Consider the following 13,073-nt stretch of genomic DNA (forward strand, 5'->3'; position numbering starts at 1 on the left):
TACTTAAATTGAGATCACAAGTACAAATGCCTAAAAGAGAAAAGGTAACTGAAAGACTAGAAAGAGTTTAAAAAAAAGAAAAAAGAAAGAAATAGGTGATAAAACTGGGAGAGCATATGCCCTAGCTAAAGGAAGAGTACCAGTCAACTGTTGTCATATGGAAGTGACAACTCATCCTGCATTGCCAGATTTTCCACTTGTTGAGAGAAAAATAAGTTTTTTGTATTTAAGGAAATAAATTAATATGTATAAAATGCAGACTAGCAAGGTATTTCGATATTAGTACTAAATGAAAAAATGTCTAAAACACTGCAGGGCAAAATGAAATTCACCTACATCATATCACAGAATACCAGTTTATAACCTCTGATATAAACAAACACTTCCAGGCCAGGCGCAGTGGCTCACGTCTGTAATCCTGGCATTTTGGGAGGCTGATGGGGGCAGATCACCTGAGGTCAGGAGTTCGAGACCAGCCTGGCCAACATGGCAAATCCCTGTTGCTACTAAAAAATACAAAAATCAGCTGGGCATGGTGGCGGGCACCTGTAGCTACTCTGGAGGCTAGGACAGGGAGAGTTGCTTGAACCCGGGAGGCAGAGGCTGCAGTGAGCCGAGATCACACAACTGCACTACAGCCTGGGTGACAGAGTGAGACTCTATCTCAAAATAAATAAATAAACAAACAAACACTTCCAAATTCCTAAACCTAGTTACCAAAAGGTTTGGAGAAATGGAATGTACTTCCTAATATTTGAACCAAGGTCTATTTTCTCCATGGTAATAATTCCATAGGAAAATGAGAGGACAATTGTTTCATGGCTGGGGTAGCAGAAGTATGTAAAAGGAGAATTAAAACTTTATTTAACACGTACCAAAAGTATAGTGATAGAAACTGTTAGCATACCTTTATAGGCTCTAACAAGAAGGCCTAACTAGTTCAAAGATGACTATAATTCACAATTATTAAAACTAAATTCTGAAAGTACATTACCCTTCAACTTGTGCCAATTTGTTGTCCATGATATAGGCCAAAGCACCTGCAAGATCTTTCTTTAAATGGCCAACCTGATTTCCATTCACATTGTTTACTTTAATTGCATTCTTATCATAAGGATTATTAGGATCTCGTTGTAATGCAACCATTTCATTATTATTAACCTAATAAAAATGATAAACAGATAATATTACATTATAAATAATAGACAATAACTTTGTTATACTTTATCTGGGATTTTCATTCATTTTTTAATGCTACTGCTAAACACTGCACATTAGAAAAATATATTTTCTTAGACACAAACTACAGAAATACTAACATATTTATTATGATTCTTTAATATTACTTTTCTAATCTATATTCATTAGGAAGTTAACAAATCCTTAATGTCTAAAAAATAGTCAAACGTAAACTAGCAAATTCAAATTATCTTAAAATTTTCAACATCATAACTTCTGAAAAACGGCTAACCTTTATCGAGTGCTTACTATGTGCCAAGCATTGGTCTAAGCACATTGCACAGACTGACTTTTTAAATCCTCACAGTTCTATTGGGAGGTACTATCATTATTCCCATTTTACAAATGAAGAAACTGAAGCACAGAAAAGTTAAGTAACTTGCTCAAGGTCAAAAAGTTAAAAAGTAGTAGAGCTAGGATCTGAACCCAGACAGGGTGGTTCCTGAGCCTCAATTCTCCAGAATCTAAAAGTCAGGGAATAAGGCATTTATAAGTCAGGATGGAACTAGGTAAGAGAAATATATCCAGCCTTCAACTCATGCCATTCTCATTCTACTTTATTAAAAACTGTATGATGTAACTTAAATATTAGGATGTATATTTTTAAAAACTGAAGGAGTGTAACACAACAAAGCATGGTAGAATAAGGACTTTCAAAACTTTCTCAGTAAAAGCAACAAAAAACTAGATAAATTATTTGTCAGAATCAAATGTTACAGAACACTGAGAATTAAATCAAAGGCTTGCAGAAATCTGGGTAACACTTATTCAAGAATAAAAAGAATAAACAGCTGAATAACAGTACTTCAGTCCCATCGCCAGCAATACTGTAGCCTTTAAAAATAAGAGCGTGTGGCCAGGCACAGTAGCTCACGACCCCAGCACTTTGGGAGGCCGAGGCGGGCAGATCACGAGGTCAAGAAATCAAGACCATCCTGGCCAACATGGTGAGATCCTATCTCTACTAAAAATACAAAAATTAGCTGGGTGTGGTGGCGTGCACCTGTAGTCCTAGCTACTTGGGAGGCTGAGGCAGGAGAATCGCTTGAACCTAGGAGGCGGAGGTTGCAGTGAGCCGAGATAGCGCCACTGCACTCCAGCCTGGCAACAAAGCGAGACTCCATCTCAAAAAAATAAAATAAATAAATAAATAAATATAAAAATAATAGCTCGTTGGGATCCTAGGTAAAGCCTGGCAGTCAACAGAGAAAAAGAGAATGGAGTTACAGTTCTTTCAGAGATTCATTCCCAAGGAACTGTTATTCTACTGAAGTTCCCCAGAAGACCCCACTTGCAAGGCTGACTGTATTTAACCTCTGAGCTCACTAAGTACAAAAAAACCTCCTTTGGGTGAATGTTTATCAAAAACAATTTTACAGGGAAGTGTTTTAACTTCATGGCTGCCTGAGGAAAAAAAAACAAAAAGGCTTGTAAAGAAGAGCTAGCGAATGAGATGTCTGTGATGGCTCTGAAAAGCTCCAATGTATTTGTGGAAATCTAGAAGGCCATAAGCAGGCACAGGGCTGGTATGCATGCCTAGGGCTGTGCACATTCTCAAGAAAGACCTGAGAAGGCCCTAAACTCTCACTTTTGCCTGAACTTGGGGTATTTAAACAAGCCAGAAGTGAAAGCTAAAGCAGAGTTGTCAACTGCCTTAGAATGTTGAAGGAATGTCTCAACATACAGAAGTTCTCAAAGAATGTGCAATTTATTTGTTCCAGCACAATCATTAGCTGACCACTAAGCTATCCAAGTACAGACTTCAGTGACCACACACGATAAAGGATAGACATCACAGAATTAATTCAGAAAAGTCACTAACACACACACAATTAATTACAAAAATCAGCAACAACAAACCACCCTGGAAGGGAGGAGAATCTGACTTCCAGAGTTGCCACATTATTTAAAATGTCAAATTTCAAGAAAAAAAGTACAAGACATGCAAAAAAATGAGAAAGTATGGTCTACACACAGAATCAATGTCAACTGTCCCCAAGAAAGTACAGATGTTTCACACAGTAGAGAAAGAATTTAAGTCAGTTATTTTAAATATGTTCAAAGGGGCTGGGCATGGTGGCTCACACTTATAATCCCAGCACTTTAGGAGGCTGAAGTGTGAGGGATCTCTTGAGGCCAGGAATCTGAGACCAGCCTCGGAAACATAGCAAGACCCCATTTCTACAAAATAAAAATAGAAAAATTAGCCAGGTATAGTGGTACGTGCCTGTAGTCCCAGCTACTCAAGAGTCTGAGGTGGGAGGACTGCTTGAATCCAGTTCAAGGTTATAGTGAGCTATGATCATGCCACTGCACTCCAGCCTGGGTAATAGAGCAAGACCTTATCTCTAAAAAAATTTAAAAGTTCAAAGACCTAAAGCAAACCATTTCTTTCAACATGAAAACGCATGTCTAAAAGCATGAAAACAATGTCTCACCAAACAGCAATTCTAGAGTCAAAAGGTACAATAACTGAAGAAAAAATTCACCAGAGAGACTCAACAGCAAATTTGAGCAGGCATAAGAAAAATCAGTGAAGCTGAAGATAGGTCAACTGAGATTATACAATCTAAGGAACAAAAAAATGAAACACATAACACAGCCTCAGAAACTTGTAACATCAAGTATACCAACATACATACATAATAAAAATACCATAAGGAGAAAAGAGAAAGGGGCCAAAAAAAAAAAAAAATTTAAAGAAATAACAGCCAAAAACTTCTCAATTTGATGAAAACCACTACTCTACACATATAAGACGCTCAAAAACTCCAACTAAAATAAACTCAAAGAGATCCACACCTGGTCACATCATACATCATAATCTGTTAAAAGAAGTTTGAGACCAGCCGGGACAACAGAGCAACAGTTTCAAAAAAAAAAAAAAAAAAAAAAAATTATTTAAAAAAATAAAAAATAAATTTTTAAGTATAATTTTTTGTAATTTTTGTCCTATCTGACTAAAAAGTATATAAATTTTAAATCTTTGTTGATAGGTATACTACATATATAAAGATATGCCTTGTATGATAACAGCACAAAAGAAGGCAAAAAGATGGAGCTGTGAGCAAAAGTATTTTTCGGGGGTTTTTGTTGTTGTTTTGAGACAGAGCCTTGCTCTGTCGCCAGGCTAGAGTACAGTCGCACAATCTCGGCTCACTGCAACCTCTGACTCCGTAGTTCATGCGATTCTCCTGCCTCAGCCTCCCGAGTAGCTGGGACTACAGGCAGGTGCCACCATGTCCAGCTAATTTTTGTATTTTCAGTAGAGATGGGGTTTCACCACATTGGCTGGGATGGTCTCGATCTCCTGACCTCGTGATCCGCCCACCTTGGCCTCCCAAAGTGCTGGGATTACAGGCATGAGCCATCATGCCCGGCTGCAAAGTTTTTTTATATACTATTAAGTTGGCACTAATCCAAAATAGGTTCTTATAAATTAAGTTGTTAATTGTAGTCCCTAAAGCAATCATAAGTAACTCAAAATATATAGTAAAAGAAACAAGGGAATTAAAATGGTACACTAAAAAAAAATCCATTTAACATAAAAGTGAGTAATGGAGGCCAGACCCAAATGCTACATATTGTATCATTCCATTTACATGAAATGTCAAGAGGAGGCAAATCCATATACACAGGAAGTAGAAAGATTCATGGTTGCCAGGGAATGAGGGGTAGAGGTAATGGGAGTGACTACAAATGGGAATGAGGTTTCTTTTTGGAGTAATGAAAATGTTTTGGAACTAGATTGTAGGGATGGTTGCACAACCTTGTGAGTATTCTAAAAACTACTCAACTGTATACTTTAAAATGGTAAATTTTATTATAAATGTATCTCAATTTTGAAAAATTCCTTTAAAATATACAAGAAAGCTGCTTCAAACCTCTCCCAGCATCTGTCTACTGACTCAAAAGAGATTACAACCAGAACCAAACAAAGTATTAGACAGACATTCATCTCTAGCCCTTTGGAGATATTATCTATGAGGCGTAGCTACACTCTCTCCCAGTCACCACCCCTCTGCCACTGCCTACAGGATGATCTTTTTTAAACCATATTATGCAAATCCTAGAAAATACATAACCAAAAAAAAAAAAAAAAAAAAGCAGGGCACAAAACTAACAATTTTTGAGCATTTCATCTCAAATAGGGTATTACATAATTGTAATTTATCCTAATAAGCTATCATTAACTGTCCTTACAAATAACTAATTACTAGAATTTTACATAAAATATATGAGCCAAAATATTGGAGACTATAAAAACAAAAACATGGTTCCAGCAGCAAGAAAAAATAGACCATATAAAAAACACACAAAGGATAACAAAAGGAATGAGAATTAATCATAACAGTACACTCATACCCTGCATAACAACATTTCAGCAATGACAGACCACATATATCATGCAACAGCTATTCCACAAGATTATAATGGGGCTTCACTATAGAAGTGTACCATTTTTTATCTTTTATACAATATTTTTACTGTACTTTTTTCATGTTATATATGCTTAAATACACAAATGTGTTACAATTGCCCACAGTATTTAGTAAAGTAACATCTTATTCACTCTACGTTCCCACAAAGAAATCACCTAACACATTTCTCAGAAAGTATCTTCATTGTTAACCAACACATAACTGTATTTTGGTGGCGGGCGCCTGTAGTCCCAGCTACCTGGGAGGCTGAGGCAGGAGAATGGCGTAAACCCGGGAGGCGGAGCTTGCAGTGAGCTGAGATCCGGCCACTGCACTCCAGCCCAGGTGACAGAGCGAGACTCCGTCTCAAAAAAAAAAAAAAAAAAAAAAGAAGAAAAAGAAATAAACCACCTTATTATAAAATAAAGACACTGATGGGTCAAAAAATAAAAAATTTAACCATATGCTTATTGAAAACACTTAAAAAAACACAACAAAACAAAGAAAAAATAAAAATAAGAATTAAAAAAACCAGAGTTAAAAATAAAGAATGCTACTATATAACACATCTTGGTGGCTAAAGGCAAGCAATACTTACTTACACGTTTAAAGATTAAAAGATTAAATGACTCAAATTAAGGCTCAAATTGCAAGTCCAACAGAAAAAAAAAGAAAATGAACCTTGCAAGTCCAACAGAAAATAAAAGAAAATGAACCTAAGTAGAAAAATCGAATGTAAGAGAGTAATTATTAAGCCAAGAAACACAATCATTAAGAAAAATCTACGAGAGGCTGCCTTGAAATGATGTCACAGTTAATCAATAAAAAAGACACAAATGTATAACGCAAAGAATAAAAACAGGAATACAACTATCCTTTTTTTAAAGTTTTTAAAAAGTTTAATGGAGCCAATAAGGCATATAAAATTGTGTTCTGGCAGACATTTAAAAAATGGCACATTTTATCAAAATTTGACAATTCAGAGTTAAGAGTACTGAAATTAAGGTTCAGAGCACCAACTTAAAACAACCAAAAAAATGGTTATTCAACTTGGAAAGAGGAACTAGAACCGAGGCATAAAGGGGAGTTTAAATACATGTTCCTTGATCTCAAAATCCTTCAGGAATAGGAGTTCTGGTCACTTGTGAGCAACACAAGTTTGTCACACCACCAAATCCCAATTCCAGAAAATTACAGTTCCAATTTTATAAGGACAAATGATTACTATGCACAATTCTATGGGAATAAGTTCAACTATCTAAATAAAATGGATGCTTTTCTTCAAAAATATAAATAACCAAAATTGACCAAAGAACTACCTAAATTATGCTGAGTGAAAAACGCCAGACTTAAAATAGTACATATTGTATAATTCAATGTACGTGAAGTTCTAGAATAGGCAAAACTTATCTATAGTGATAGAAATCAGACTTGCAGTTGCCTAGGGCAGGAGCAGGGAAAAATGATTGTAATAGGATACAAGATACTTTCAGGGAGATGGATACAATCTGTATCTTGATTGGGTACATCTTTGTCAAAACACTAGGATCATACATTTAAAATATGTACATTTTATCATATGTAAACCACATCTCAATAAAGTAGAAAACACTTAAAATAACAAGTATGCAAAGATAGTACCTCAATTTTTATTACTTTTTTATAATAGTGATTAACTCAAAAATGTCCATCAATAAGGAAATTATAAGTCCAATATAGATAATATTCCTAATTACATTAGGGATAATATGATCTTATTTTTATTAATATGTAATATGATTCCAATTTGCACGCATATACTCACACAAGTGTAGAAGATAAGTTACAGTTCTGGATGATACACTTTAGAAAATTTAATGCTTTTTTAGCCATTTAAAAATAATGAACATGGCTGGGCACGATGGCTCATGCCTGTAATCCCAGCACTTTGGAAGGCCAAGGTGAGTGGATCACCTGAGGTCAGGAGTTCAAGACCAGCCTGACCAACATGGCAAAACCTCATCTCTCCTAAATACAAAAAGTTAGCTGGGTGTGATGGTGCATGCCTGTAATCCCAGCTACTTAGGAGGCTGTTGCAGAAAAACCGCTTGAACCTGGGAGGCAGAGGTTGCAGTGAGCCAAGACTGCACCACTGCACTCCAGCCTGGGCAACACAAGTTAGAGTCTGTCTCAGAAAAAAAAAAACATGTATTAATTATAAAATAAATGATATCTCAACACAGTGTTCCTGGAAAAAATAAAATTTAAAATATATATATTTGGCAAAAGAAGAAAACTGAGGATTACATTTTTTCAACACACACTAGCTTACCGAGGTCACAGAGATTATTCTCAGATCAAAAATACTGATTGTTCTAAGATCAATAACTACCATAATCTAGTATTTCATGGTGGTATAAAATAATTATTGAAAACAATGTAAGTTTTGAAAAATTAGCACAAATCTGAAACAGGAAAGCTCAGAAATGCATATGAGAGCTAGAGAATATACAGATATGAAATAAGAACTGATAGATTTCAAGAATCTATTAGAAAAACTAGAGGCTGGGCACAGAATCCCAGCACTTGGGGAGGCCAAGGTGGGCAGATCACTTGAGCCCAGGAGTTCCAGATCAGCCTGGACAACAAACCAAAACCTACAAAAAAATACAAAAAAAAATACAAAAACTAGCTAGGTATGGTGGCAAACACCTGCAGTCCCAGCTACTCGGGAGGCTGAAGTGGGAGAACTGCTTGAGTCTGGGAGGCAGAGATTGCAGTGAGGCCAGATCAGGCCACTTGCACTCCAGCCTGGGCAACAAAATGAAACTTGGTCTCGGAAAAAAAAAAAAAAAATCCAACTCTCTTAAGTGAAAGAGAAAATCACACTGGCCTGAAAATTCTATACAACATTAGGATATGGAGAGAAACTATGCATCACAAAGATTTTAAATTCAGCCCAACTGTCATTAAGTCCTTCACAACTTTCATTTTATGAAACTGTCATTCATAAAATGCCACAATTATGACAAAAACTTAGGAAATACTGTTTCTTCCTAAGGAATCTCCTAGACAACACATTTCAGACAATCAAAAAACAACTTGTAAAGTTCCAATGTAAAGGAAATATAGGAGAAAAACAAATACAGAACACGAAACTCCCAAGGAATCTCCTGCTGAACATGCTTCAGACACCCAAAAATAAAAAAGATTTAAGATGCTTAAAAGTAAGAAACATACGGAGAAACGAAAGAATAAAATCCAGAAGATTCCACAAAACTACCTCCTTTTTGCAACAAGTCGACGACATGAACAAGGCACTGGGGTGTGGGGGCGGGGTGTTACCCATAATAACCAAACATAACGCACTGAGGCCAAGCATAGTGGCTCACTCCTGTAACCCCAACACTCTGGGAGGCTGAGGTGGGAAGGTCACTTGAGGTATTTGTTATTTTTTGGGTACAAATATTTCATTAACTTAAAATAAAATAAAGATGAACCGTACACATCACCTGCTAATTCTCTTATTTTCTAGGTTAACGCCACAAATATAATCAAAATTTAACTTAGTTATCTACTATTATACTCACTACTCCCGTGTAATAGCGTAGTCCAACCACATGACCTCTCAAACTTCCAAATAAAACGGAATCTAGTTCTTCATCACTAGTTAGGAAGTCATCTGGAGGGATAACATCTTGGAACTCAAAACGTGGAAAGAAAGTTGGATATGAGAGGCGTGGAAAATTTCCATGAACTCCATACTGCACAGTCTGCAAGTACTTCCAAACAGGATCCCTAATTTTTTTTTAAAGGCAAAGAAAAACAATATTTAAGTACTTCCAAAGACCATATGAGTAGTTTTCTCATGCTTTACTTCAGCAAATGACATCTTACATGGGAATCACAGTAAAGATTAATAGTTAGTTACTCTCGTTAAAGCAGGAATTGCAGTGAGTGGAGAAGGCTTCCCAGGAACTTTACCTGTTTTCAATATTGGCTCTTCTACCTGCCCCCTAGGAATTCAAAATGAAAAGCCTAGTCAGAGTTCACTAACCTCTTTCCTAGTGAAAATCATCTAAACTGAAATGTATATGATGTCTGTAAATACAATTATGGGCCAGATGTGGTGGCTCACGCCTGGAATCCCAGCACTGTGGGAAGCAGAGGCAAGTGGATCAACTGAGGTCAGGAATTTGAGACCAACCTGGCCAACATGGTGAAACCCTGTCTCTACTACAAATACAAAAATGAGCTGGGCGTGGTGGCGCACATCTGTAATCCCAGCTACTCGGGAGGCTGAGGCAGGAGAATCGCTTGAACCCGGGAGGCGGAGGGTGCAGTGAGCCAGGATTGTGCCACTGCACTCCAGCCTGGACGACAGAGCGAGACTCCATCTCAAAAAAATAAATTATTAAAAAAATAAAATTATATGCCAAAATTTCAATAGGGATTCAGCTACAAAAGACTTACAAAAATACAACTATTATTGTACACGAAGTTGTTTATATAATTTTCCAGAAAAGACATCCAGCATCCATCACTGTAACTCCCTCCGAGCAGAACACTTACTTTATTCTGGTATCTAAACCACGCCACCGTGGGAAATTGGCCCCAAGCCACCCGTACCCGCCTCCCGTCGCTGGTTTAAGCATTACCCCAAACCCGTTACGTGTAACTGTTTCGGGAATGACCATAAAAACCAATTTGGACAATGAAAAGTGAGGGGAAGTCTACTGGAGCATTGCAGAAAGTTTCCATTCTCCTAAGAACAGTCGCTTATTTGCGCTGCGTTTTCCTTGCAAGTGGCGCACATCTCTATTAGCTCCTCCGCAAACACGTATCTGCACGTCTATGCATACACATAAGCTGTGAGCCACTTGGGGACAACGGCTGTCTTACTCGGCTCTCCACCGAGCATAATGCCTGCCGCACAGTGGGTATCTAATGGATGTTTTGTTGAATAACGCATGGGCCGAGAGGCTTTAAGCCCCAGGCCCCCCACAGTCGGTGACAGAGATTTCCCAAGTCCCTAACACGAGACTCGCCCTAATAGCCCCTACTCGCCAGCCAAGACAATGCATTTATTTCTCCCGCGGCCACATATGCGACCAACAGAACGAATACAGCTGCACAAATCGCCCGGGGAACGTGGAGGAACGCGGGGAAGGTCAGGTTCATTTGGGGACGCCTCCAGGCCCTTACCCCGAGCGCCCCACCCCCTCCGCCCCCTTCACCTCTTGAACATCCAGGACATGGCGCTGAGTGGGATGACAAGAGGAGCGCCTCGGCTCCCCTGGATCGTTCTCGAGCCGCCTCGATACGCCTCGTTCCAGGTTCCGCAGCCCTGAAGCCGGGAACAAATTCCGAGCGCCGGAAAAGGAGCGCACGACTGAAAGATAAGTCGCCGCGAGTCTAGTCAGACGTCGACGCCGTCTCCTTCTAGCAACAATCTGGGAGACCAGCGTCGCTCTGTGACTGGCACTAGGAAAGCCCAATCACGAAGAGAAGAGTGCGGAGCCAACCAATCAGAGCACAGAAGGGAGGGCAACTCCGCCCCGCTGCCATTCAAAGACTGCGGGGGGTCCCGGCTGCAAGGGTGGTTCCATCCGGGTTCTTCCCCGCCCCCAAGGCGGGCGCGCGGGAAAGCCACGAGGCCCCAGGAGTGCGACTGCGGTGCCTGCGGTGCCGGCGTTTTGTTTGCTTCCCTGCCTCAAACGGAGGGAAACGACTTTCCTTTACCCGACAAGTCCTAAGACTCAATCCCATTCTAAAGCCTCTACCGTATCCTTCCTCTTATTTTCTCCTCATCTAATGTGGCACATAATAGGGCCTTATACTGAAGGAGCTCCACGGTTTACGAGACCTGGAGCTACCGGCGAGATATTTTGTTTCATTCCCTGTGGTGAACCCTGGGGACTTTAGCTCCAAATTTTCATGTTAAGCCTCAGCGAATGCATGAGACACAACGAGTTTGGAAAATCTTAAATGGAACTTAAGAGTCCCTTCCCCACCTCTTTTCGTTATTTTTAAGGAAAATTTTCCTTTCTTGGTACAGGAATGCCATCATATGTTTATCACAGCTATGGGGGCGTTTGCCGGAAATGGTGGTCAGGGCCATTTTCCCCGTGGGCACGTGGCTGTTCCAGCCCAGCTGGGGAGGCCCTTGTTTTCCCCAAGGAACTGCAGAGGGGCGCTCTGAGGCCCTCCACGGGCTCGCTTTCCAGAGTCTGAGGTGACTGGAAGGAGAATGCAGCCCTGGGACCCTCAGCCTTGGACCAGCTGCAGCCGACGCCTGTCAGGGCTGGTCCCTGCGCGTTGGGGATGGAGAGGAGGCTGCTGTCCCCGAAGGTGGCCTTTTAATCGCACAGGGCGGGAAGCTGGTGGTGGCGCCGATCTGCACAGGCGGTGCCGTGTAACTGCCGGAGAATACTTGCCCATCACAGAGAGGTCCACATTACACGCCCGCCAACACAATAATATTAGGTGGTCAGCTTTTCTTTTCTTTTTTCTTTTTCTGTTTTTTCTTTTTTATTGAGACGGAGTCTCACTGTGTCCCCCAGGCTGGAGTGCAATGGTGCGATCTTGGCTCACTGCAACCTCCGCCTCCCGGGTTCAAGCGATTCTCCTGCCTCAGCCTCTCGAGTAGCACCCGCCGAGATTATACGCACCCGCCACCAGGCCCAGCTAATTTTGGTATTTTTAGTAGAGACGGGATTTCACCATGTTGGCCAGGCTGGTCTTGAACTCCTGACCTCAGGTGATCCGCCCGCCTCCGCCTCTCAAAAGTGCTGGGATTACAGGCGTTAGCCGCCGTGCCAGGCCGGTAGTCAGCTTTTCAAGAGACATTTGTTCATTATTGTAAATAAACTGTAGTGATCTGTAATCATGAACCTTGGATGAGCAATAGAATTTGAAGCAATGTATTATTTCATTTGACCAAAGTTGATGAAGAAGATAAAGACAATGGCATTTCAAATTATTTTAATTGTTTTATGTTCTTCTTGAAGTGGGTTGAGGCAAATGGCAATACAGTTCAGCATTTGGTATGCCAGATTTTAAATAAATTCTTGGAAAATATGCCAGAAATTGCTCAAATTGATGTTTTGTGGGTAAGAGTAAGAAAGTCAGGCTCACTAGACAAAGAAAAAATTCCAAATGTGAGAACGTAGCTCTTTCAGACTTAAGACTGGCCAGGCGCAATGGCTCACACCTGTAATCCCAGCACTTTGGGAGGCCGAGTTGGGTGGATCACCTGAGGTCAGAAGTTCGAGACCAGCCTGGCCAACATGGTGAAAGCCTGACTCTACTAAGAAAATACAAAAATTAGCCGGACGTGGTGGCGCAAGCCTGTAGTCCCAGCTACGTGGGAGGCTGAGGCAGGAAAATCGCTTGAACCAGGGAGACAGAGGTTGTAGTGAGTTGAGATCAAGC

The 13,073-nt window shown here is 40.0% G+C and overlaps 1 protein-coding gene across 4 annotated transcripts in view; it reads right to left on the reverse strand.

The window, feature by feature from the left end:
• HLTF (helicase like transcription factor) overlaps positions 1 to 11,115 on the reverse strand; it is a 54,559-nt gene extending 43,444 nt beyond the window's left edge. For all 4 annotated transcript variants that reach the window (XM_023215400.1, XM_023215399.1, XM_023215397.1 and 1 more), the window contains exons 1-3: positions 10,877 to 11,115; positions 9,230 to 9,437; positions 995 to 1,161 (exon numbers count right to left, since the gene is read on the reverse strand). In XM_023215400.1, the coding sequence (XP_023071168.1) occupies positions 995 to 1,161; positions 9,230 to 9,437; positions 10,877 to 10,896 (395 nt within the window). In that variant the 5' untranslated portion in view covers positions 10,897 to 11,115. The remainder of the gene's footprint in view (positions 1 to 994; positions 1,162 to 9,229; positions 9,438 to 10,876) is intronic.
• Positions 11,116 to 13,073: the final 1,958 nt, after the last annotated feature.

Source organism: Piliocolobus tephrosceles, chromosome 2, assembly GCF_002776525.5.
Source record: "Piliocolobus tephrosceles isolate RC106 chromosome 2, ASM277652v3, whole genome shotgun sequence".
NCBI classification, from domain to species: domain Eukaryota; kingdom Metazoa; phylum Chordata; class Mammalia; order Primates; family Cercopithecidae; genus Piliocolobus; species Piliocolobus tephrosceles.